Genomic DNA, 26927 nt, shown 5'->3' with positions numbered 1-26927 from the left:
ACCAACATGTATAAAAATACCCTTTAATAAAAGCTGAGAAAATACACTATAACCACATAATTGTTTCATAACAAATATACAATTGTGCAGTAGAGCCAAACTCTATGGAGGGCACGGTATGTGTGTGCATGTGCATGCCCAAAGTTAAATGCAATAACTGCGGGAAACAAACAAACATATGCAGGCCTTTTTATTCTCAATGTATTAATACAGTCTGGGCAAAATATATTTGGTTAAGTACACAAAATAACTTATTGATCGCAGGTCCACACATTTCCATTCCTCTGGCACTAGGTGCGAGGGGTGTGGGGCGCCCCCCCATCACGGCATCAAAATCTCATTCACCATCCTGACAGCGGACTCATAAATGACTCTGCAACAGAAGGTAAAGCACATGATGTTACAACGGTGGCATTCCCAAAGCTCCACCAGAGAGGCCAGCCGTAATGCGGCCAGTGGAGACTCAAGCCAAGCAACGGCCTTAAATGGAAACCGCAGTAGTCAAACCACTAGTTTCAACCACAAGGCTCAAAAGAGCAGCCCAGTCCAGTGTAACAGCAACGCTGAGAATGAACATTACACCTGAAAAGCACAGCATGGAGAAAGAAACTCAACTGAAAACAGCCTGAGGATTTACTGCAGCAAGGCATGACCTTGCATGTACACTACAGAAATGCCAAGTACATCCATGTACACTATACCACAATATATTGGTACACTGACTTAAATGTATGGCAACAAATACACACTATATGACCAAAAGTATCTGGACACCCCTTGGTCTGGGGCTTGTTTTTCATGGAGGTCTGTATAGAAATGGTTTTGTCGAGAACGGTGTGGGAGAACTTGACTGGCCTGCACAGAGCCCTGACCTCAACCCCATCCAACACCTCTGGGATCAACTGGAAGGCCAACGGCAAGCCAGGCCTAATCACCCAATCAATGCCGGACCTCACTAATGCTCTTTTGGCTCAATGGAAGCAAATCCCAGCAGCAATGCTCCTACATCTAGTATAAAGCCTTCCAAGAAGAGTGGAGGTTGTTATAGCAGCAAAGGGTGGACAAACTCCATATTAATGACCATAATTCTGGATGAGATGTCAGGTGTCCACATACTTTTGATCATGTAGTGCACATTACAGAAATGCCAAGTATACCCATGTAGAATATACTGCAATATATTCAAACACTGACTTATATATTTTACAGTAGTGCATCTTCAAGAAATTATTTTAAAAAGGCGTGTGGCATGTGTGTGTATGTGTGTGTATGTGCACTTGTGTATGTTCAATATATTGCAGTATACTCCATTTCCAGGTGCATGGGTGCTAAATAAATGTAGGGTGAATAAGAGAATAATGGAATGGAGAATAGGGGAATAAGGGAACAGGGAATAACAGAATAATGGAATAAGGGAACAATGGAACAAGGGAATTGGGAATAAGGGAACAGGGGATAAGGGAATAAGGAATAATGGAATAAGCGAATGGGGAATAATGGAATAAGGGAGTGGGGAATAATGGAATAAGGGAATAACAAAATAATGGAATAAGGAAATGGGGAATAACAGAATAATGGAATGGGAATAATGGAAAAATGGAATAAGTGAATAATGGAATAAGGGACTGGGAATACGAGAACGAGAAATAAGGGAATCAGGAATAATGGAATAAGGGAACAGGGAATAAGGGAATAATGGAAAAAAGAATAACGGAATAATGGAATAAGGGAATTGGGAATAAGGGAACAATGGAATAAGGGAATCAGGAATAAGGTAATGATGGAATAAGGGAACGGGGAGTGGTTTACCGCTCAATACTCCCGCTATCCTCAGCTGTGATGGAGTAGTGTTTCTGCAGCTGCCTCTGCATTGGCACAGCTATGCTTTTCAGATCAGATTTCAATTTGCCTGCTAAAAACAAACAGCATGTACAAATAATTATGTGCACACCAAAATAAATGCATTTTTACTTACTTAATGTCTCTTAATCATTCACAGTGGAAGTCATAATTTGAGAAAGTGAAGCGTTCTCTGTACATATATTAGCGGTATTTTAGAAATGAAGACCTGCTCTTCATATTAATCAGTTACCATTTCCAATGCTTAGCGTGCCCAGTTTTGACTTACTTTGTCGCACCACTGCCAAAATGTGCAAGATTGCAGCCAGTCCAGTTATTCCGTCAATTGCTTCCGATTCCACAGATGAACTGATTTCAGCCAGAAATGACCTGGGACAGAATTTACTCAGTCATGAATGTTCTGCAAAATATCTTACATGATATAGAATGGGACTGCCCAACCCTGCACCTGGTGATCTACCATCCTGTAGGTTTTCATTTCAACCCTGATTTGGCACACCTGATTCTACTAATTAGTAGCTCAACAAGATCTCTAGCTGTTGCATGAGGTGTGCTTTGTTAGGGATGGAGAGAAATCCTAAAGGACGACTGATTGCCAGGAAGAGGGATGAACAACCCTGATGTAGACAGCTTTGCAGCTGTCCTTATATAACGCACCACAGAGAGCCAATATTTAGCACATTATCCATTTATTCAGCTAGACATTTCCCGAAGCAGTTAAAGTTGAGTACCACGCACAAGGACACTACGGTCTGTCTGGGAATCAAACCCGCAGCCTCCTGCTGATAAAGCCCGTAGCGCACTACGCAATTAGCCACGCTGCCGCCCGGAACGCCGGAGCGCTGCGGAATTCCGCTGTTACCTGGCGACCTGGGGGGATTTGAGAACGACCGCCAGCAAGCTGCTGGACAGCGGGGGGAGGTCTTGGACGGTCTCCGGTGTCGTCACCTCCTCCGCACACGAGACCTGCGAGAGGAATCCGAGCTGAGACCTGTCGCGCAGACGCTACAAGCAGGCAGTCTCTGATTGAAACGTGAAACCGTGAAATATGAAACTTGCATAGTACGAATGTAGGGAAAACGGAATTTAGACTTCAGATGCCGCAGGCCTTACCTTGCGAAAAGAGTGCCGTATTTCCACAATGACGGCAGCAAAGAGTGTTGAAAAGACCCCGTGTATGGCCTCTGAATTGGCCGTTTTCCAGTCCTGGATGACATTGAGGAAGTCTCCCAGAACTGCCATAGTTGAATGGCAAAGCTACAACAGAAGAGAAAGCTTTATTCAACACAACAGATCTGTACAGCTTCTTATACCAGATATACATATCTTAACACTACAGCTGCAATATTGAGGTGATCTACTAACTACCATTTACAAAAAATGAATCAATTTGGGTCAAATTTTTTGCTTATTGTGGCTGTCAAGTAAAAACATGTCACTTCAGTCATACGCACACAGAAAACTCACACCCAACTCTGCGTACTGTAAATATCATATCATAAAACAATACAATAGAACTGAACAGCTCAACAAATGCTGGTTTAAAAACAAACAAAAAAAAGAACTATACTATTGTTGGTAAATGAATAAAATGAGTAAACCATTTCCAGCTGTTCCTGAGATTTTCTTTATTTGACATATAAAGGTTTTTTACACAACTGCGATGATTAATGTAGTTTAGAGGAGGAAACTATCCCCCATTCATTCAGTATGGAAACAATATGATCGACTCCTACATCATCCTAAATACAAACCATGTGACTGCAATAGAGAGTGCAAGTAAAAGGCATCACAATTCATGGCAGTGTGTTTACACAAGACCCTGTGCCTTTCAAAATGACCTCTGACCCCCCCACTTCAGCCCATTTCTTTACCAGCAGGCCCTCTTCTGGCTGCTTGCGCAGTGTCCGCGCCACGGTCTCCAGAACCTTCTGGAAGACGTTAGCGACGACGCTGAGGAGGACGCTGAGCTGGTCGCTCGGGGTCTGGGCAGACTGGGCCAGGCAGTCTTCAGCCACCTCCTTCAGCACAGACAGCAGCTGTGGCAGGCACTGGTAGCCCTTCTCTGCAAGACAGAGCACACAACTTTCCTTTAAACAACGGCCCGCAGCCAATGAGCTCGCAGTCTGTTACAGCAGGGGGCCAGCATTGAGCCAATGAGCTCAGTCTGTTACAGCAGGGGGCCAGCATTGAGCCAATGAGCTCAGTTTGTTACAGCAGGGGGCATGAATTGAGCCAATGAGCTCAGTTCGTTACAGCAGGGGGCATGCATTGAGCCAATGAGCTCGCAGTTTGTTACAGCAAGGGGCCAGCATTGAGCCAATGAGCTCAGTTTATTACAGCAGGGGGCCAGCATTGAGCCAATGAGCTCAGTTTATTACAGCAGGGGGCATGCACTGAGCCAATGAGCTCGCAGTTTGCGGCAGCAGGAGGGCCGGCACTGGTGTTAACGGGTATACTAATGTGCCATACAAAGAGGCCTCCCTGCACTACAATGCCAGCCTTCCATTGAACCAACAGCATGTTCTTTACAGACACGCACTGCACTACCACACAAGACAAACACAAAAGTGGAAAAATGCAGTGATAAATGGATTTCAGACCAGACTATATTTTTAAATAAAATATTACGTCTAAAAATAACATTATATGATTTCTATACTCGTCCGAATACTATGAAAGGTTGCCATATGCAAATAATACATTTTGCTTCAAAGCAATTAGAGCGTATTTCATTTTCATAAGGGACGACTCATTGCCAGTGAGCTCACAGTGCACCATGGGAAGGGAGGATATGTTATCTGATGCCACCTGAATGACACACAATGCAAAGTGACCTCCCAGTGCCACTGCCTCAGTCACATGACTGTTGCGGATGGGAGAGGCGGCGATATTTTAAACTATAGCTTTTGAGACCTTGGGGGGGGGGGGGGGAGGAGGTAATAAGGCCAGATTGTACAGTAGCAGTCAGGACGGGCCCAGGGGCAGCAGGACGCTCAGAGCAGGGGTGTGCAAACATGTCCGCTGCTTCACCGTGCTTCCATGCTGCCATCTTAAGCACCGCTCACACCCGTCTGAGGGCCGGGCGAGCAGATAAATCTGCACATTACAGCGAGCGGCGTTCCACCATTTTAAAAGATTCACATATTTCAAAATGATTAAAGCCATTTTAAGTGACGTTAATGCTCATATCAGTAACTTAAGCCACAAGTCGTCCAGAATAAAAATGGAAAAAACAAAAAACCTCTCCATTTAGGTATAAATATCAAATTTATAGATTTTTCATTAACAAAATTATAGATTAAAGTGAAAATATTCTATTAAAACCACATTTCCATGATTGAATGTCAATTTTAGCCTTTAAAAAAAAGCTAACAAACATTGCATTTACTGCAGATGAATTGTGCCAGACCAGTATACTTTCAACATGGCGGTGAAAAACAGTCAAATGAAGCAGTCCGAGTAGCATGAACGAGTAACCAATCCCGCGATCTCCAGACAGTCACCTGACAGCAGCACCACCGAACACAGGTGAAGGACCTGCCCTTTGAACTCCTCGTCCGCAAGTCCCACCATCACCATGTCTCTGCACACGGCCAGGCACGTCTGCAAACAAAGAGCATCAATTCAGCATTAAAGCCAGAGCCTGAGAGCCGGGCGTCCCAGCGGAGGACAGTGCAGCGGCCAACAGCGAGCGGCACGGAGAAAATCCAGAATTCATCTGCCGTCTACTTCACCACCGACTGTGCACTTACAATTCAGGCACCCCACTGGCACTGTGAATCGGGTATTACCAAGGCCACAATAACAACAGAATAGCACATTAACAACTGAGCATGTGACCCGGGGGATGCTGATATTAAAAACAGCAGGGTGGCTCGCATGCAAAATGGTGGACGAGTCGACACATTTTGCATTCATTCCATTACTCCTTCATAAATGCCATCAACAAAAAAAAAAAAAAAACTCATATTTCAGACATGAGGTAAGTAATGCAGGGATTCGGTGTGTAATAAACTGCATGCAGCAGCTGAGAATGTAAAATACGCTGGTTTTCCTCTGGAGGGAATGAGACAGCATGCAGGGAGGTCTGAGTATTATAAGAGGCATGGAATTTACAGACACCATATGCTTACATATGCTTATTATTAAAAACAATGATCAATCACTAGTGGGGCGTACTGTACAAGGGTAACAGCCGCACGGAAACCTTAACATTTTTAAAGCCCAAATCAGTGCATGGCCACTTTTTAACATCGATCGTTCACGAGAGACAGACCACTGGGCCAGCTTCTGCCTCATTCGCTTTAGAGAGATGGATCGACAGGAGACAGTTCACTGGGTCAGCTTCCTCTACATTCGTTTCAGAGCGACGGGTCCTCAGGAGACAGTCCACTGGGCCAGCTTCTGCCTCATTCGCTTCAGAGAGATGGATCGACAGGAGACAGTTCACTGGGTCAGCTTCCTCTACATTGGTTTCAGAGCGACGGGTCCTCAGGAGACAGTTCACTGGGCCAGCTTCCTCCACATCTGCTTCAGAGCGTCAAATCTGCAGGAGACAGACCACTGGGCCAGCTTCCTCTACATTTGCTTCAGAGAGACAGGTCCTCAGGAGACAGCCCACTGGGCCAGCTTCCGCCTCATTCGCTTCAGAGAGATGGATCGACAGGAGACAGTTCACTGGGTCAGCTTCCTCTACATTGGTTTCAGAGCGACGGGTCCTCAGGAGACAGTTCACTGGGCCAGCTTCCTCTACATTTGCTTCAGAGAGACAGGTCCTCAGGAGACAGCCCACTGGGCCAGCTTCCGCCTCATTGGCTTCAGAGAGATGGAGCCTTGAGAGACAGATCACCAAGTCAGCTTCCTCCACATCTGCTTCAGAGCGTCAGATCTGCAGGAGACAGTCCACTGGGCCAGCTTCCGCCTCATTCGCTTCAGAGAGATGGAGCCTCGAGAGACAGACCACCAAGTCAGCTTCCGCCTCATTTGCTTCAGAGCGTCAAATCTGCAGGAGACAGTCCACTGGGCCAGCTTCCGCCTCATTCGCTTCAGAGAGATGGAGCCTCGAGAGACAGACCACCAAGTCAGCTTCCGCCTCATTTGCTTCAGAGCGTCAAATCTGCAGGAGACAGACCACTGGGCCAGCTTCCGCCTCATTTGCTTCAGAGCGACCGATCCTCAGGAGAGTCCACTGGGCCAGCTTCAGTGTGACAGTAGAGAAAGGGAATCTAAACGCGGGTCCTGTGTCTCTTTGATGTGCTCTCCCATGTCCAGTGGGAAGACGCTGAAAGCCTGCTGGCTATTTATATAACAGACACCAAGCGCAGCAGACCTGCAGCCTGGAGAGCGTGTCCCTCTCGGGCTCATACGGTATTAATGAACGCCTCACTCGCAGCGCGCTCCAGCCACACCAGGGACAATGCAGAGAAAACAAATACTGCACAACTGCAGCAGCAATCCCACAGGTCCCCACGAGCGTAGCATCACAAAGCACGTCCATAACCAGCGTGCGCTGGTTACAACTTTATCACAATTCATTCAGCTCAAAACACATCCTTATCCTGCAGGAATGCAGTACTGCACATGCAGATGTATTGTAATGTCAGATATGCAATGTGGACATTTTCATGCTAAAGTAAGATGTGAACATACGCGTGATGAAACGCTCTGCTTAAAAAGGTACAAAATAAGGGAGCCTCCGGTGGGATTTGAACCCGTGACCCCCAGATTTAGTGCGCAGGCTGCGGCACCTGCACCACGCACTCACCTCCACGGCACGCTTGGCCAGCGCCAGCTGCTGCTGGGACACGCTCCCGTCGTCAGGGGCGACCATGAAGGGGAGGGCCCTCTCTGCCACCCATGCTGCAGAGTTCTCCAGGCCCAGGAAGTAGTCCCTGCCCTCCGAGAACTACAGAAGGGAGAAATAAAGACTGCTGACCCTTACAGTGCAGACCACTGCTCCCTTCTCTTAATTCCTTTCTAAAGCGTGTTGTGAACTGTTCACACCCAGCTAAGAACAGTGGTGACGTTTTTCCCTGGAAACATTTCACGTGACCTCTGAACTTTGGTTGTTTACTACCGCATCAGGAATAATTAGAGAATAAGACAAAAAGAAAGCCACTACACCACTCGGTCGTCAAGACCATCATTTCGCTCGATAATTATCATTGTGATATATGTAATCACCCAGCCCTATTCCACAGAAGAGGAAAGGCAAACACTCACCTCACCACTAGACTCAACACTTTCAACTTCTAACTGCAAAAAACAATTCCTTTTCAGGGGGGCTTGCGTACAGTGCCAGCAGCAAATCCTTGGTTGTGCTTTAAACTTAAAAGAGGCTCTAATAAAGGTTCAGAGAAAGGTCAAAACAAAAAGAGACTGAAGGACAGAAGTGTGAACTGGAGGAAAAGAGAGAGAGCGCTCACCTTGTGCTGGAGATGGGCGCTCAGTCGACCGTGCAGGCTGAACGCTCGCAGCGCGGTCTCTGCCTGGGCCTGGCCGCCTGCGATGTCCGAGGAGCTCAGGCAGAGGTAGAGCGCGGACTGAAAACGAGGGGAAAGAGCGCAGACTAAAAAAGAGGGGAACGAGTAAAGACTGAGAAAGAGGGGAACGAGCACGGACTGAGAAAGAGGGGAACGAGCGCAGACTGAGAAAGAGGGGAACGAGCGCAGACTGAGAAAGAGGGGAACGAGCGCAGACTGAGAAAGAGGGGAACGAGGGCGGACTGAGAAAGAGGGGAACGAGCGCGGACTGAGAAAGAGTGGAACGAGCGCAGACTGAGAAAGAGGGGAACGAGCGTGGGGAACGAGCGCAGACTGAGAAAGAGGGGAACGAGCGTGGGGAACGAGCGCAGACTGAGAAAGAGGGGAACGAGCGCAGACTGAGAAAGAGGGGAACGAGGGCAGACTGAGAAAGAGGGGAACGAGCGTGGGGAACGAGCGCAGACTGAGAAAGAGGGGAACGAGCGCAGACTGAGAAAGAGGGGAACGAGGGCAGACTGAGAAAGAGGGGAACGAGCGCAGACTGAGAAAGAGGGGAACGAGCGCAGACTGAGAAAGAGGGGAACGAGCGCAGACTGAGAAAGAGGGGAACGAGGGCAGACTGAAAGAGGGGAACGAGCGCGGACTGAGAAAGAGGGGAACGAGGGCAGACTGAGAAAGAGGGGAACGAGCGCGGACTGAGAAAGAGGGGAACGAGCGCAGACTGAGAAAGAGGGGAACGAGCGCAGAATGAGAAAGAGGGGAACGAGCGCGGACTGAGAAAGAGGGGAACGGGCGCAGACTGAGAAAGAGGGGGACGAGCGCAGACTGAGAAAGAGGGGAACGAGCGCAGAATGAGAAAGAGGGGAACGAGCGCGGACTGAGAAAGAGGGGAACGGGCGCAGACTGAGAAAGAGGGGAACGAGCGCAGACTGAGAAAGAGGGGAACGAGCGCAGACTGAGAAAGAGGGGAACGAGCGCAGACTGAGAAAGAGGGGGACGAGCGCAGACTGAGAAAGAGGGGAACGAGCGCAGACTGAGAAAGAGGGGAACGAGGGCAGACTGAGAAAGAGGGGAACGAGCGCAGACTGAGAAAGAGGGGAACGAGCGCGGACTGAGAAAGAGGGGAACGAGCGCAGACTGAGAAAGAGGGGAACGAGCGCGGACTGAGAAAGAGGGGAACGAGGGCAGACTGAGAAAGAGGGGAACGAGCGCAGACTGAGAAAGAGGGGGACGAGCGCAGACTGAGAAAGAGGGGAACGAGCGCGGACTGAGAAAGAGGGGAACGAGCGCAGACTGAGAAAGAGGGGAACGAGCGCAGACTGAGAAAGAGGGGAACGAGCGCAGACTGAGAAAGAGGGGGACGAGCGCAGACTGAGAAAGAGGGGAACGAGCGCAGACTGAGAAAGAGGGGAACGAGCGCGGACTGAGAAAGAGGGGAACGAGCGCAGACTGAGAAAGAGGGGAACGAGCGCGGACTGAGAAAGAGGGGAACGAGCGCAGACTGAGAAAGAGGGGAACGAGCGCGGACTGAGAAAGAGGGGAACGAGCGCAGACTGAGAAAGAGGGGAACGAGCGCAGACTGAGAAAGAGGGGAACGAGCGCGGACTGAGAAAGAGGGGAACGAGTGCAGACTGAGAAAGAGGGGAACGAGCGCAGACTGAGAAAGAGGGGAACGAGCGCAGACTGAGAAAGAGGGGAACGAGCGTGGGGAACGAGCGCAGACTGAGAAAGAGGGGAACGAGCGCAGACTGAGAAAGAGGGGAACGAGGGCAGACTGAGAAAGAGGGGAACGAGGGCAGACTGAGAAAGAGGGGAACGAGCGCAGACTGAGAAAGAGGGGAACGAGCGCAGACTGAGAAGAGGGGAACGAGCGCAGACTGAGAAAGAGGGGAACGAGCGCAGACTGAGAAAGAGGGGAACGAGCGCAGACTGAGAAAGAGGGGAACGAGCGCGGACTGAGAAAGAGGGGAACGAGCGCGGACTGAGAAAGAGGGGGACGAGCGCAGACTGAGAAAGAGGGGAACGAGCGCAGACTGAGAAAGAGGGGAATGAGCGCGGACTGAAAAAGAGGGGAACGAGGGCGGACTGAGAAAGAGGGGAACGAGCGCGGACTGAGAAAGAGGGGAACGAGCGCAGACTGAGAAAGAGGGGGACGAGCGCAGACTGAGAAAGAGGGGAACGAGCGCAGACTGAGAAAGAGGGGAACGAGCGCAGACTGAGAAAGAGGGGAACGAGCGCAGACTGAGAAAGAGGGGAACGAGCGCGGACTGAAAAAGAGGGGAACGAGGGCGGACTGAGAAAGAGGGGAATGAGCGCGGACTGAAAAAGAGGGGAACGAGCGCAGACTGAGAAAGAGGGGAACGAGCGCAGACTGAGAAAGAGGGGAACGAGGGCGGACTGAGAAAGAGGGGAACGAGCGCAGACTGAGAAAGAGGGGAACGAGGGCAGACTGAGAAAGAGGGGAACGAGCGCGGACTGAGAAAGAGGGGAACGAGCGCAGACTGAGAAAGAGGGGAACGAGCGTGGGGAACGAGCGCAGACTGAGAAAGAGGGGAACGAGCGCAGGGCATGAGCACTAAAGCTTTCAGATGCGCTCATTCTGTGTTCCAGGCCCCGCAGGAAAGGCAAAAATACCCCCCCACCCCCACCCCCCTCCCCCCGCCCCCAGCGTTTCATTGCTTATGTAACCCTGCAGAACACTGAGGCCACTTTTCAGCCGCCTCCCTGGCAGGTATTAATGTGAAACATTACCTCTGATGCACCGTAAGCAAGCTCTGCCAGGCTTTTCATTTCCACTGCAACAAAGCTCCTCGGTGGATTATGGGCTACATTCATAGATGAATGGGGCTAACGGCTGGCGGCATTAGCATCTAGAGTGACGGGCGCTTGTTGGTTTACTCAATGCCCATCGGCCCAACGCCGCCCAGCCTGTGCTGACGTTCCTGTGACCTCAAAAGAACCCGGGAGAGAGGTACCTTCCAGGAGGAGAGGGACTTGAGCAGGTGGTTGAGCTGGGTCTGCTTGAGGGCGAGGAGGCAGTCCCGTTTGGAGGTGCTGGTCAGCAGGTACTCCAGGTACTCCAGGCCCAGGTCTGGCTTCGCATCCACGGTCTCCTGGATGCGGACTCTGCGGTCAGAGTCCCTCTTCCCCTGCTGAGAGATCCCAGCACCGCACGTGCTCACATTTAGGGCCGCGACTCCGACACTCATCCCCCGATATGGATGTAGATTCCCTAAAACTAAAGTTGGCACACTGGACTTTGACCTCATATTCACTGCTTTTGTGTCACTGAGCAAATACTTTTGCATTTAACTGTAGGTGGGATTCCACCAGGAATGAAGGATTAAGATTTCATAAAAATAAAAAAAAACACCAATTAAAATATATATATACATTTTTTTTAATAGTATCCTGATATATTTTGATATGAGCCATGTAGTAATATCTAGTTAATGCAAGAAGGCCATTAAAGTTCTAAGCTGAATGTTGCTCTGAATGGGAGGGGGGTTGGGTTAAGCAACAATATAAATGATAGCATAGAGGACAGCAAGACTGAAAAGCAGCATAGGTGGTCATTTCTGGGGGGGGAGGGGGTGCACCGTTTTGCGTGGCAGGCCCTCGCTCAGCCACTCGCCGATGACCTCGGTGATGTGGGACACCTGCCCCCAGCTGCACAGGCAGTCTATGAGCGTGCTGTACTGGGACGCGGCCGCCCCGGCCTCCAGCCTGCGCAGCTTCGACAGCACCCCGCAGCTGTGGGAGAGACACAGAGGACACGTCAGCGCCCCCTGCTGGCCAGCGTCACAGCGCGGCGACGAGCCGGAGGAGCCGGACCAACCTGAAGGTGGGGACGGCGGCGGCGGGGATGAAGGAGGCAATGAGGATGAGAGGGACGGTGCAGCGCTCCTCCTGAGAAGATGAGAAACCAAACAAGCGCTCAGCTAAGGCTGGAAGCAAGGCCTGGCAGCGTCCATGTGATCGAGAAATGCACATCACATGATCACTTGGAAGCAGTATGGTCTTGCTGCTAATTGGCGGTCTTATCAACACCCAACAGATAACAGTAGTGACATTTTCTCCCCAAAAGCATTTGAAAGCTTCTGAAGTTTGGATGTTTACTACTGCATGAGGTACAATTAAAGAAAAGAAAAAAAGAAAAAAAAAAAAGAAAGGCAACACACCAGATGGTGGCGATAATTGTTACTGCATCCGATAACTATCACTGTGGTATATCACCCAGACCTACACTCCACTCTGCCGTCCACCAACTTAAACACGCACACTCCCACAGGAACGTGACCGAGGTTCCTTAGTACCTGAAAGACACGGAAGTACTCGGGTAGCACCCCCGCGAACTTGGCGGTTGTGTACTGCAGGGCCTCCTGGTTGAGCTCCAGGGACCTGCGGATGCTCCTCCAGAGTATGACCACCACCTCCAGCAGGCTGGCCATGGTGGCTGTGTCCTGCAGGCTGAGGATGTCCTCCAGCACCTGGGAGCAAGACCAACGGGCAAAAAACGCAGAATAGACAAACATCAGACACAAAACAAACAGACACAAAAACAAACATCAGACACAAAACAATCATCAGACACAAAAACAAACATCAGACACAAAAACAAACATCAGACACAAAAACAATCATCAGACACAAAAACAAACATCAGACACAAAAACAATCATCAGACACAAAACAAACATCAGACACAAAAACAAACATCAGACACAAAAACAATCATCAGACACAAAACAAACATCAGACACAAAAACAAAAATCAATGACAGCTATAAATACAGAGGAGACACCTAATACACTTCAATCTCTCTGCTGTGTTTGGCAGTTCGGCCTTCAAAGTAGTATTAATACAGATAGGCAGGCATCTCATATTTCTACATGATACTTCCACAATCTTTTGAGTGTTTTTCTTCCCACAGGGAAATTTTTTGTACCTCATTTGCTCGTTTTTTTAAGGGGGTTCATGCCTGTTTTTTTCCGTTTTCTCTGTAAAGTGTCTATGTTACAGTGTCTCTGTTTAAAAAAAAAAAAAAAGCTAGTTCAAGTGTACCTGCCCAATATAGTTAATCAAAGGCACAAAGAAGCTAACATTCAACTCAAAGTGCATGGCTCACACATCATTTGAACTCCTGCTTTTGCCAATCGATATTTTTAATTAAAGTAATGATAAAATAGTAATTTAGGAGATATGTCCAGGCGGGAGCCTTACACTCTACTTGCAGTGCTAATACACCACTCTTACTCTGAAAGGTTTTATGAATATGGCCCCAGGAATCCTTAAGCTGCAGCACAGGGCTCTCACCTGTTAAAGAGTAACTACTGCCCACCCTACAGTGTATGATAACATGGAGCTCACTAAAGCACCAATCAGAGTGTATAATAACATGGACCTCACAGGCAGCAAACAGGGGGTGTCTTTAAAAACGACCCACTCGAACGCCAGCGTCTGTTCTCATTTTGAACTGCCGCCTCCGAGTATGAAGTGTTTATGGTCAGATGGTTTTGGGGCGTTCGGGGTGTGGGGTAAGTGAAGTGCATTCGGACACACGAGCAGCGGTCTGACTCACGCTGGTGTTCTCCTTGTTGCTGCTCTCAGTCTCGTTCAGGTCCTCCTGCCCGTTCCTCTGAATGCAGGCGTTGAGGCAGCGCCGGATCGTCAACATCAGCTTGGCTGCGATGACAAGGCACATTAAACAAGCGGCCACACCTACTGCGCGGGAGACCAGCGTTGATCATAGATGGAGATTACTGAAAGTCCTGATGCTGTACAGTAGTGCCCTTTAAACCTGTACTACGGCAGACTGTGTACCTGTCCTCCCAGTCAGTGTCTGATGGCTACAGTTCAAAGAGAAGAAACCCCTTTATTCTCAGTTACCTTCTAAGTGCAACATCAAACCAGATTAGGGCGAATATTTAGATTAGGTACTTTAAGCATATCTGACTTGCAAGAAAGAATGAATTACTCCTATGCCAAAAACGATTTAGGACAGCGATTTAGAAACATAAAACAGGACGAGACACAGAATGTGACGTGCATCACACATGACACTGCGAGGCTTTCTTCAGTCTGCTGGGAGGAGCTCACCTATGTTGGTCAGGGCTGTGTAGGTACTTTAGCTTGGTGGGAGGAGCTCACCTATGTTGGGCGGGGCTGTGTAGGCACTTCAGCTTGCTGGGAGGAGCTCACCTATGTTGGTCGGGGCTGTGTAGGCACTTTAGCTTGGTGGGAGGAGCTCACCTATGTTGGTCGGGGCTGTGTAGGCACTTTAGCTTGGTGGGAGGAGCTCATCTATGTTGGGCGGGGCTGTGTAGGTACTTTAGCTTGGTGGGAGGAGCTCACCTATGTTGGGCGGGGCTGTGTAGGCACTTTAGCTTGGTGGGAGGAGCTCACCTATGTTGGTCGGGGCTGTGTAGGCACTTTAGCTTGGTGGGAGGAGCTCACCTATGTTGGGCGGGGCCGTGTAGGCACTTTAGCTTGCTGGGAGGAGCTCACCTATGTTGGGCGGGGCTGTGTAGGCACTTCAGCTTGGTGGGAGGAGCTCACCTATGTTGGGTGGGGCTGTGTAGGCCCTTTAGCTTGGTGGGAGGAGCTCACCTATGTTGGTCGGGGCTGTGTAGGCACTTTAGCTTGGTGGGAGGAGCTCACCTATGTTGGTCGGGGCTGTGTAGGCACTTTAGCTTGGTGGGAGGAGCTCACCTATGTTGGTCAGGGCTGTGTAGGTACTTTAGCTTGGTGGGAGGAGCTCACCTATGTTGGTCGGGGCTGTGTAGGCACTTTAGCTTGCTGGGAGGAGCTCACCTATGTTGGGCGGGGCTGTGTAGGCACTTTAGCTTGGTGGGAGGAGCTCACCTATGTTGGTCGGGGCTGTGTAGGCCCTTTAGCTTGGTGGGAGGAGCTCACCTATGTTGGTCGGGGCTGTGTAGGCACTTTAGTCTGCTGGGAGGAGCTCACCTATGTTGGTCGGGGCTGTGTAGGCACTTTAGTCTGCTGGGAGGAGCTCACCTATGTTGGACGGGGCTGTGTAGGCACTTTAGTCTGCTGGGAGGAGCTCACCTATGTTGGTCGGGGCTGTGTAGGCACTTTAGTCTTCTGGGAGGAGCTCACCTATGTTGGGCGGGGCTGTGTAGGCACTTTAGCTTGGTGGGAGGAGCTCACCTATGTTGGTTGGGGCTGTGTAGGCACTTTAGCTTGCTGGGAGGAGCTCACCTATGTTGGTCGGGGCTGTGTAGGCACTTTAGTCTGCTGGGAGGAGCTCACCTATGTTGGTCGGGGCTGTGTAGGCACTTTAGTCTTCTGGGAGGAGCTCACCTATGTTGGGCGGGGCTGTGTAGGCACTTTAGCTTGGTGGGAGGAGCTCACCTATGTTGGTCAGGGCTGTGTAGGCACTTCAGCTTGCTGGGAGGAGCTCACCTATGTTGGTCAGGGCTGTGTAGGCACTTTAGTCTGCTGGGAGGAGCTCACCTATGTTGGTCGGGGCTGTGTAGGCACTTTAGCTTGCTGGGAGGAGCTCACCTATGTTGGTCGGGGCTGTGTAGGCACTTTAGCTTGGTGGGAGGAGCTCACCTATGTTGGTCGGGGCTGTGTAGGCACTTTAGCTTGCTGGGAGGAGCTCACCTATGTTGGTCGGGGCCGTGTAGGCGTGCGCATGCTGGTAAAACTTCCTGGCTGCCGTGGGGTTCATCTGAATGAGCGTCACACACCGCTCGCACCACACCTCTTCCGATTGGTTGACGGGGAAGAAGGAGTTGAAAAGGAGGCTGGTGATGCGCTTGGAGACGGGGTTCGAGTCGATCGCCAGCCGGGCCAGGAGATGCTCCATAGAGCACACTTTCCAAAACTGGAAGGGAGCAGAACGGTGTATGCAGCACACGTCACGTCACAGGGAGGCCCACGTCGCCGCACACCGTTCGTTGAGGTCGGTACAGTAATTCTAACGCATAATTAAAGGGCATCAAGGACATCACTGAATTTTAAAAAAGTTTACAGTGACCTTATTTGTGAATTAATTACTTTATAATGGCCTAGGATAAAATGTTAACAGGACATTAATACATGATTTACAATCGTGCTAACAGTTTATCAGCGAGCTCGCATGCCTTGGAAAACAGAATGCTAATGGCACCATACGTCATTGCATTTTCAATGTATTAGGATGGATAGATCTAAGGGAAAAGAACATTCTAGCACAATGCGCTTTCGCAACCTTGTATTATCCACATTAAAAAATTCGAGCACAATCAAGGCTGCAGAGACCCTGGAGTTTAAATGTATTCCCACTTCATGACACAAGGGGCAACCCTCTCTGCATTAATATGCAACAAAATGCAATCAACGGCCTCCTTCAGAAGACATCAGCCCTTTCATTATCGCCTGGGCGAAAGTGTTTTTGAGTGCACTGCCTGTCTGCTGTACCCCAGCTGCTGATGAGGCCCACGGTAAAGAGAAAAGAAGAAATGAAATGCCATAAGAGATAAGTTGTGAAATGATGGACCTGACATTTTGAATGTCGGTTTGGGCCGCCTCCAGGTCTGCCCCGGAGGTGAAGGGTTCGAGCACACTGCAGAGGTGGGCAGAAGCACTGCTTACGGATGGATGTTCGGGGGGGGGTACTCAAACTCTCAGCACCAGGGGGTGATGTGAGGAGGGCAGAAATGGCTCGTCATTAATCTTAAAAAAGGTCATCCGCAACTATCAGGAGTAAGCGGCTGACCGTAAGCACGCTTCCTCTTTAAACGCTCAGTAAAGCACGTGCCTTCCGTCGCCCGTCATGCAGAGACGCTGACGAGGTCCCCGTGTTCTCCAGGGATGAGTCCAGCTAAGCCAGGTTCCTTTATTCCCACCCGTTCTCACTGCGCGCTCAGACGGGCACGGGCCCCGCCGCGACGCGGGCTCACCTTGGCCGCCCGGACGGCTTTGATCTTGAGCAGCAGGTCCACGAAGGCCACGCGCACCTTCTCCGAGTGGTCGTGCAGGCTGTTCTTCAGCGCCGGGAGAAGCTGCTCCAGCAAGGGGTGGCACATGTTGTTGTCCAGGATGATCGTCATGCACTGAGAGGCAATCACAGCAGGGTCACGCGGCTGTGAGCGGCGGGCTCTTTTTTTAGCCAACCGTAGCATTTTCCCCAAACCTCCAACGCGCTCTGCCGAGCCTCTGAATTGCGCAAGGCGTGAGAATGGGAACGAATCGCATTCTTAGACCTGAGGCCCTCCCGTAATCGCTGGAGGCCGTCAGTCTAACCCAGATCGGGTCACAGAGCGCCGCGGCTTTACCTTGAACACGGAGCACCGCACGTCTGCCGAGTTCACGTCCGCCGCCAGCTCCAGCACCAGCCTCTTCAGGAAGTCCGTCAGGATGGTGGGAGGGATCACCTCCCAGTACTTTGCCAGGATTTTGCAGACGCCCAGGACCGCTGTGGAGCGAACCAACGGCTGGGGGTCTTCCAGAAGAGACTGTTCAGCACAAAAACCCAAAATCTTCAACAACAAACGCCAAAACTCCAGCTCCTCGCGAGCTTTGCAAACATTACATGACACATTATTCTCAACGGTCACACTTTAACAGCAGACAGCAGGAAACAGAAAGTCCTTTCTTACTATTCGAGTTAACCAGCAGCACTTGTGGGGAAGGCAGTAACTCACAAACAGTGTGTCCAGCTGTCTCTGGATGGCGCTGTCCATCATCTCGCTGCTGAGGCTGGGGTCCTGCACGGGGAAGGCCTCGGTGAAGAGCAGGGCCGCGTTGGCGCGCACCTCTGAGTTAGCGGCCTGCGTGGGCAACACGTCAGCAGACCATCAGCGCACATCACTAAAAGGTGCCGAATCCTGCACATTTTACACGTTGCGTTTGTCAACGCTGTCAAAAACTGCTCAGCGGTTTTCATCAAGAGCATGAAGTTGAATTCGCTTTCAAGTCAGAAAGCCAAAAATATGTCGCTCAGGCCACGGTGTTTGAACCACTGGCACTGTACTGGAAAACAGACCCGCGTCTAGAGTGTGCAGAGATGAGAGTGGGCGGTCTGGAGCCCTATATGTACACCCACTGGAAGACATTCAGGGGCCAAACTTCTTCAGCAGTTCTTTTCACTCTGCAACGTAATTTAGCAGTTCTGTGGAACGCGCTTCCCAGGAGCTCAGTTAGAAAGCCATAGCCATGCTGTACCTTCAGGCCTCTCCACAGAATGGGTTTGTAGAGCCTGTGCAGCATCTCGTCCACACCCTGCCGAAGCTTCTGCTTGTGAAAGTAGCTCAGAATCTGGACAGGGGGACAGAAGTGCACATTCACATCATTAACGCGGAAAACCCAGCTTCAGACGCTGCGCCAGAAGCACACAGCTCTGGCCTCACGCGACCTCCACCTTCAGTACCTCACACCAGCAGCACCTCAGCTCTGCATTACAGACGTGCGAACGCTCAGAGTGCTCTGTATCCAGCGATACAGCGGCTGCTGAATCTCCACCGTTCTGCAGGGGCGATGACGCTCTCTCTCTCTCACTCGCAGGAATGGTGGGTAATATTCAGCATCAGCCATTAAAGCAGGCAGATGAGAACACACAGGAGACGGCTCTGGCAGTGGTGTAGAGCTCACTGCGTGCATCATCACAGGCTGCTGCGTGTACCTGCAGCATTGACTTTAGCTGTACTACCTGTCTCACTTTGCCATGGACGGGGGTATTCCTGTACAAGAGAACTGCATACTGCATGAAGTCCTGGATGCAGGTCGTCTCAATCTCCTACAGCAAAACAAGATGAACAAAAACGCCCCACCATTTTATATTATATAAAACCACACGGCAATCAGGAACATGTGTCGCTAACAGGGTTAGCACAGACTGGACACATCGTTGCTTTAATGTGTGTTTTTCAGGCCTATCTTATAAAGGGGAGAGGGTGCAGGCCAGTGTAATAACATGCAGCCATAGTGCAGGGTAACATAGCAAACTGTAGTTTGGGTTAAAACCTGTAAATATACCTGAAGGAACAAGTCAGAGGCCTTCTTCCACGCTCTGAAATATATCTCAGCCACATGATCTGTGATGACCCTACAACAAACAGAGACGATATGCACTCAGGCTAATCCACATGCGACAAAACGGTGAGCGAACAATGTAAAATATCAAACCCTTTAATTCCATCAAAGCAGAAGATGCATTGCATTAATGGACTTCACTCAGGATTTATGAAACAATAAACACTGAAAATAAGCCAATGAACAAATCTTAACTTGAGAAGTTGGGTTTATGTTTTAGCTGGCAAGGAATATTTACAATCTGCAAGTTAGTGAAGATGCAAGTTAGTGAAGCTCCTGAAGACCACAACATGAATTTACAGGCCCCAGTCACTAAACCACCAACAAAGATTAGCCAGCTTAAATGTGCAAATGAAACAAGCACAAGAAAACAGAAACTCTTCACTGACAGTGAAGCTCTCCTGTTTCTGCTGCTCAGGTGTGCGTGTGGCTAGTCACTGAAGTATCCCACACGACAGTGAGTTTAGGAGATGTGATGGCGTTCGCACACTCAGGCAGACACTCACTTGGGAAAGAACTGCAGCTGGTTTTTAATCGTCCCGTGAATCATGCCGATGAATTTCACATCCCAGCTGAACAGGAAGGTTAGAAAACGCCTTCCCTGTGAGAGCAGACACGAGAGAGAGAGAGACGGTAAACACAGGGAGTGAGACGACAGAGAGCGTAAGACTGAACAGATAGTGAGTGATCCCAGGGAGAGAGGGAGAGAGATGGAGAGAGAGTGAAAGACTGAACAGATAGTGAGTGATCCCAGGGAGAGTGAGAGAGGGAGAGGGATGGAGAGAGAGCGAAAGACTGAACAGATAGTGAGTGATCCCAGGGAGAGAGGGAGAGAGATGGAGAGAAAGCGAAAGACTGAACAGATAATGAGCAATCCCTGGAAGAGAGAGAGAGAGCGCACCGAGCCAATGGCCCAGCAGGGGGCGCAGCGCTGCAGGCGGGGGTGACGGGGGGCTCGGCTCACCTCCTCACGGCGGATGTGGGCCACGCTGAGGAAGCACTGCAGCAGCAGGTCCGCCACCTCTCTACTGTCCTCCGCCTCAAAGTCCAGCGTGAGCAGCACCTCGTGCAGGCTCCACAGCCTCTGCATCTCAGCCCACTGGGGGACCGGAGAGGGGGGCGGACATTACACACCGCACAGACCCGCCAGAGCGCTCTGCAGCGTCCGCCTGTTTAACATCCTCCCTCTGCAGAACAGCGTCCGCTCACACCAGGAAGCAACATTCCTCACAGACTGCAACTACACCGCACTCACAAGGATGAAAATCCTTCTACCAGCAACTAGGATATCAGAGGCTGCAAATAAGCAAATATTTCTGCTAGTAAAAATGTTAGCAAAAGCTTGACGTGGACTCTTTTGGAAACAAGAGGGACCCAGCTAAGGTTCTACTTTAAAATATTTTAGGAATATCAAAAATAGTAAAAGCAAATGCCGTAGTGAATCTGAATCAGAATAAATAAATTAGACACTTATCAACAAGACTGAAGGCCTTATTGTTAGACTAATCAAATCTTCAAAAAGATACTGTAAAAATCTGTCATTGTTGGATCAAGACATTTTAGTAATTCAAAGACTCTCATGCAGTTTAATTTTAAGGGTGAACCGGCACCCGTGTAATATTATGCAAAGTCCCCTGACACAAGCCCCTGGCATCGAGAGCAACATGTGCGATTTCCCTGTGTTCAGCTGAAGTTAAATGCCTCCTTGCAGAAGTAAATGAGTTTTCATTTCGAGCTGAAAGCCACACAGGCCAGTCAAGAGCAGTGGTGAGCGCTCCATTACCGGCTTGTTGAGCATGAGGCTCTTCTCCAGGCAAAGCAGAAAGGCCGTCCTGCCCAGCTCCTCCCGCCCCTCCAGCCCCTTCACCCACCAGGCCTCACACAGCTGCTGGACCCCCTGCTGCACCAGCACCTCCGAGGCTGGCAGGCCGCTCAGAATACCTGCAGGAACACAAGCCCGTTACTAACACTAAAACCATTACTAACCCCGCAAAACTATTACTAACCCCCTAAACACGTTACTAACCCCAAAACCATTACTAACCCCCCAAAATCTGTTACATTACATTACATTACATTACAGGCATTTAGCAGACGCTCTTATCCAGAGCGACTTACACAACTTTTTACATAGCACTTTACATTGTATCCATTTGTACAGCTGGATATATACTGAAGCAATGCAGGTTAAGTACCTTGCTCAAGGGTACAACGGCAGTGTCCTTACCCGGGAATCGAACCTGCGACCTTTCGGTTACAAGCGCAGTTCCTTACCCACTGTGCCACACTCCGTCCTGTTACAAACACTAACCCTGTTACTAACCCTAAATCCCGTTACTAACCCTAAAACGGACGGACGGAGTGTAGCACAGTGGGTAAGGAACTGGGCTTGTAACCGAAAGGTCGCAGGTTTGATTCCCGGGTAGGACACTGCCGTTGTACCCTTGAGCAAGGTACTTAACCGAAATTGCTTCAGTATATATCCAGCTGTATAAATGGATACAATGTAAAAAATGCCATGTAAAAGTTGTGTAAGTCGCTCTGGATAAGAGCGTCTGCTAAATGCCTGTAATGTAACCAAAAGCCAGCACATCCACACGCTTAACCTGTTTCTGTTTAAATACATGACCCCACTCACCGTTTAATATGTTGGCGCATTCCAGCAGCACACCGTAAGTGTCGTCCTCCTGGATCACAGCTACAGAGGCAGTAGCCACTGCAGTCACCCCCGCAACAACCGCCATAGTTTGTTTCTGGACAGGCAGAGAACGCCTCAATTGGATTAAAGGCATCATTAAAAAATTAATCAAAAATAAAAAACACGTCACAATATCTAGCAATTGTTTTTAAAAGCCAATGAGAATGAAATCACGCATCAGTGATAATACACATTCAAGACAATTTAAGTTTGAAGTACGGAAATCATTCTACGAAGCCACTTTCCACAGGATAAAGTCATGCCTAACGGCTCCCTATTTCACGCTTTACTGTACATAGTTTCAGAGAATAAGTCATGCTTTTTTTGTTGAACCAAATATTAGAATGGGCAAGATACATTATCTAAGCGACTCTGACCATTGTATGCCTGTTGGTGCCAGACATGGTGGTTCCAATGTCTCACAAACAGCTGCCCTCCTGGGACTTTTTATTTTATTTTTTTTACAGAGAATAGTGCGATAAACAAAAAACTTTCAGCAGGCAGCAATTCTGCGGCTGAAAACTTGTTAATGAGAGAGGTCCCAGGAGAATGGGCAGACTTGTTTGAACAGAAAGGCCACAAATGCTCAAATAACAGCTTTTTTGTAACAGTGGTGTGCAGAACGACATCTTTAAACGCACAACACGTTGAACCTTGAAGCGGTTGGGCTACAGCAGCAGAAGACCATGCCGGGCTCCTGTCAGCCAAGAACAGGAAGATGAGGCTATAGAGCGCGTGTGATCACCAAAACTGGACTGAAGATTTGTGGTGGCAATATAATGGTGTGGGGAATGTTTCTCAGCACACAGTAGACCCCTTAATACCACCTGAGCATCATTTGAATGCCAGAGTACCTAAGCACTGTTGCTGACCATGTTCATCCCTAAATGGCCACAGTCTAACCTTATTCAAATAGACACTTCCGGCAGGACAATAAGGCATGTCACCAACCACACGTCATGTAAAGCTGGTTCCACGAATATGACAGTGACTTTAGCATTTCCAAAAGCGTGCACAGTCCACAGATCACAATCCAATATACCATCATTGGGATGAGGTGGAATGGGAGGTTTGCAGCATGCATGTGTGGCCGAAAAATCAGCAGGAACAGTGTGATACTATAAAGTCAGCATGGACCAAAATCCCTTAGGAATGTTTCCAGCACCTTGTTGAATCCATGCTGTGAAGAATTCTGGCTGTTCTGGAGGCAAAAGGGGGTTCTACCCAGTACTAGATAGGTGCACCTAATAAAGTGACCAGTGAGTGTATATTGTGCGTGTGTGAGTATGTGTGTGTATGTGAGAGTGTTTTTGTGTAGGTGCATGTGTGTGAGTATGTGAGTGCGTGTATGAGTGCGTATGTGTGCATGCATGCGTGCGTGCATGTGCGTGTATGTGTGTGTGTGTGCGCATGTGAGTGTATGCATGTGTGTGTGCATGTATGCACGTGAGTGCGTGCGTGTGAGTGCGTCTGTGTGCATGTGTGTGTGTGTTCGCGTGTGTGCATGAATGAGTGAATGTGTGTGTGTGTGTGTGTGTGTGAGTGTATGTGTGTGTGCATGTATGAGTGAGTGTGTGTGCGCGCGCGCATGTGAGCGCGTGTGAGTGTGTGTATGTGTGCGTGTGCATGCGTGTATGAGTGTGTGTGCGCGTGAGTGCCTGTGAGTGCGTGTCAGTGTGTTCGAGTGTGATTGTGGGTGTGTGTGTACATGCGTGTATGAGTGTGTGTGTGCGCGCGAGTGCATGCATGTGCATGTGAGTGCCTGTGTGTGTGTGCGTGTGTGAGTGCCTGTGTGCATGTGAATGCGTGTAAGTGTGTGTGAGTGCCTGTGTGCACGTGAATGCATGTGAGTGTGTGTGCATGTGAATGCGTGAGTGTGTGTGAGTGCATGCGTGTATGAGTGTGTGTGTGTGTGTGTGTGTGTGTGTGTGTGTGTGCGTGGCAACCTCACCAGGTCAGCAGACTCCTCCACTTCCATTTCGTCCTCACTGTCGTTCTCCATGCCATTGTTCCAGTGCTCCATGGGGAACGCTGCGAGCGTGTCCACCAGGAGCCTGGTCAGTCTCTCCCACAGCGCCTCCCTCTGGCCCTTCGGCAGCTCCTGCAGCACCTCCTCCAAGTCAAAAGGGTCTGCATTGTCCTTCTGGACAGCAGGAGATAAGCAGAGTTTTTAAAGAACCTATTTTTAAGTCTGCATGTGAGAAGCAGGAAATTGGACAGGCACGTTAAGTACAGTGACACCAAATTTTCCAAGAGGGATTAAAGAATATTGTTATATCATTTAGTAGTGGAAAAACGAAACGTGGCACATGTATTGTTTTATAGGACAAAATACATTTTTATAGGAGACCTACGTTGGTATAGATCTGGGGAGGGAGGAAGTGCGTTATGCCAGTGTCTGAGAATCTGGTGTCACCACTGAACTATATACAGATCATTGGGTGTCACACATCGGCACTGTGTGACATCACGGTAGCGTCAGCATTTGAGACATAACCACAACAATCAAAAGTTCAAGACAGCCATGGAGATCCAGACCAAGACTGCTGGACTTAAGTATAAGCAATATGTTGTCCAGGTTTTAATGAACAAAATGTGCATACAAAACTCCCAAAGAATCAGCACAAATAATATATTCCTTAGCACTCGTTAGAACAAGGTGTAGGAAAATCTAGAATGCAATAATCCAGTTAATGACATTCACCGTTATACCGAGGTTTGCAATATGTAATGAGAGGTATTGTCAGTTGACCACCCACGTTATTATCCAGCTACACTTAAAAAAAACAAAAAAAAAACAGCACTTGCCAGGCTAGCTGATTAGCTATGAAATGAGCAATTTAGCTATAGCAATACCAGCGTCAACGTTACTTACATGTAGTTGGATAAAGTTCAGGAACTCCAGTACATTTTCTTTTCTGACAGACCGTAGAAACGCTTCTCGCTTATGCATTTTCAGCTCGCTGACAATGTCTTAAAGGTGCTGGTACCGATGAAACACAAAGAACGAAACAGAAATAAGCTATTGTGTGTAACTCAAAAATGTATAACAATGGAAATGCGAGTTATAAGTTAGCTAGTTGTTATCCATTTTTACTACAGCAGCTAACATTAACCATAAACAAGAATACGGTTAGTAACCTGTTAGTCTAGCTTCCTTGAAGATCACAAAATCCTTATGAATTAACGTTAGGTAGCGTTAACCAAAATGTCACGTTACTAAAGTCACTATAGCGAAATTCAATTAACGTTATTGTGCTGGTTTTATTGATGAAGTTAACTAGTCTAGTTAACGCTAGTGTGACTAGCAATCCTCGTTAGCTAGCTAGCCACGGTTTCAAATCCACGGCGCAAAATCAAAACAACTTTCAAAACTTTCCCAACAGTGCCAGTTCCCCACCATGGACGCTAGATTTATCCAACTAAAATAAAACTTTCCTATGATAACCAGCCAATTATAATATTCGAAAAAACATGCACAATTATCCGGCATTTATTTTACACTTACCCTAAGACAGTTCTGGTTTGACACATACAGCTGGTAACGTTAGCCCGCGCAAAATTGAACTTCTTTGACTAGACTACGTAAGCGAGCGTACGTGCACGTTCTCGCTCATTCTTCGCTCGTGCACGAAGATGAGGTGGAATCAGGGTGGAATGCAAGAGAACCCACCCATTCAAAACCAACCAAAAAGGTGAACGCAAACCCTTTTAAAAGTCTCTGAAATTGACTCCACTTTTGCGTGTGAACTACAGTTGTTTCTAGCAATATTAAATATATTATTTTCGTGATTGTCGGACATTTGGATAGAACTCGTTTGTTGGCGATTAATGTCCACCAGATGGCGACAGGACACCACGCTAACGATGAACCTAAATTCGAGCAACGCTACCTTTACGTTACATTAGACATTTAGCATCCAGGGCGATTTATACAACATTTTACATAGCATTTACATTGTATCCAATTATACAGCTGGACATACTGAAGCAACGCAGGTTAAGTAATCTACCTTGCTAACATTCAGTTCCGTAGTGATGGTGACTTTACAGTTACAAGCATGATCATAGACACTGAGCATTCATGATGAAAGTGTGACATGAGCCTCAATCTCAGTTCCATCGTAGGATAAACCGCGCGCTGATTTAGTTTTGCTATTAAGCATAGCAATTAACACTCTGGTTAGAATGAATTTAAACAAAAACGTAACATTATATGTCAACGTAACAATTTATGGTTGAAGCTAAATTGAATATTTCAATTCTTCGATTTTATGCACTTTGTTTTATATAAATTAATAGTTTATTATATTTGTGGGTCCATCCCAACGTCACAGTATTCGATTTGTGAGACCAGTGCGACTTTCTATTGTACAGAAGAGTTATTTTTAATGAAGCTTCGTCAAAATTCTCACCTGCAGTACCTGAACCATCGATCCATTGGTTCATTGTGAGTGAAAAATTCAAAAGAATCACAAACCATAAACTTTTAAGTAATAATAACAAAATCAATAACAACCTTTAAATGACCACTGAGTTAATATCATATTGCCTGATTAATAACCTGTATATCCTAAATATTCACGTGAATATTAAATAATTTGGCGTCTTCTTCAAGGTTTAAGACGTGACATGCCTGTAATAACTCCACAAAGCCAGGGTAGCACAAAGAGCAATGGCTCTTTATTATTTAAAATCTGTGAGGAAACATTCTCAAACAAGGAAACGTCTTTATGCATAATAATTAAAATTTCAGACATTTACATCTTTTAATATTGTGTTTAAGGCACAAGATAAATACATATAGAAGGCAAAAGTTCTTGCATTGGAAACTGGGAGTGAG

General features: G+C 48.4%; 1 protein-coding gene across 2 annotated transcripts; it reads right to left on the bottom strand.

Annotated features, from left to right (window-relative positions):
* Positions 1-173: 173 nt before the first annotated feature.
* ncapg2 (non-SMC condensin II complex, subunit G2) lies at positions 174-25680 on the bottom strand. Of its 2 annotated transcripts, none has more exons than XM_035412534.1 (28): positions 25593-25680; positions 24960-25067; positions 24036-24227; positions 22025-22139; positions 21170-21327; positions 20351-20485; positions 19893-19987; positions 19330-19399; positions 19004-19090; positions 18520-18612; positions 18000-18125; positions 17631-17810; positions 17256-17408; positions 15976-16198; positions 13928-14031; positions 12662-12835; positions 12184-12254; positions 11945-12098; positions 11321-11497; positions 8289-8405; positions 7628-7768; positions 5367-5466; positions 3735-3925; positions 2974-3117; positions 2723-2826; positions 2129-2229; positions 1810-1912; positions 174-373 (listed from the first exon to the last, which is right to left on the bottom strand). In XM_035412534.1, exons 2-28 carry the CDS (start codon positions 25035-25037, stop codon positions 322-324), a joined length of 3438 nt encoding a protein of 1145 aa, XP_035268425.1. In that variant the 5' UTR covers positions 25038-25067; positions 25593-25680; the 3' UTR covers positions 174-321. The 2 variants fall into 2 exon arrangements, with proteins under 2 accessions (XP_035268425.1, XP_035268426.1); XM_035412535.1 differs by having other exon boundaries at positions 11321-11494.
* Positions 25681-26927: the final 1247 nt, after the last annotated feature.

Source organism: Anguilla anguilla, chromosome 4 (genome assembly GCF_013347855.1).
Source record: "Anguilla anguilla isolate fAngAng1 chromosome 4, fAngAng1.pri, whole genome shotgun sequence".
Lineage (NCBI taxonomy): Eukaryota > Metazoa > Chordata > Actinopteri > Anguilliformes > Anguillidae > Anguilla > Anguilla anguilla.
This window is presented reverse-complemented; position numbering and strand designations above follow the sequence as displayed.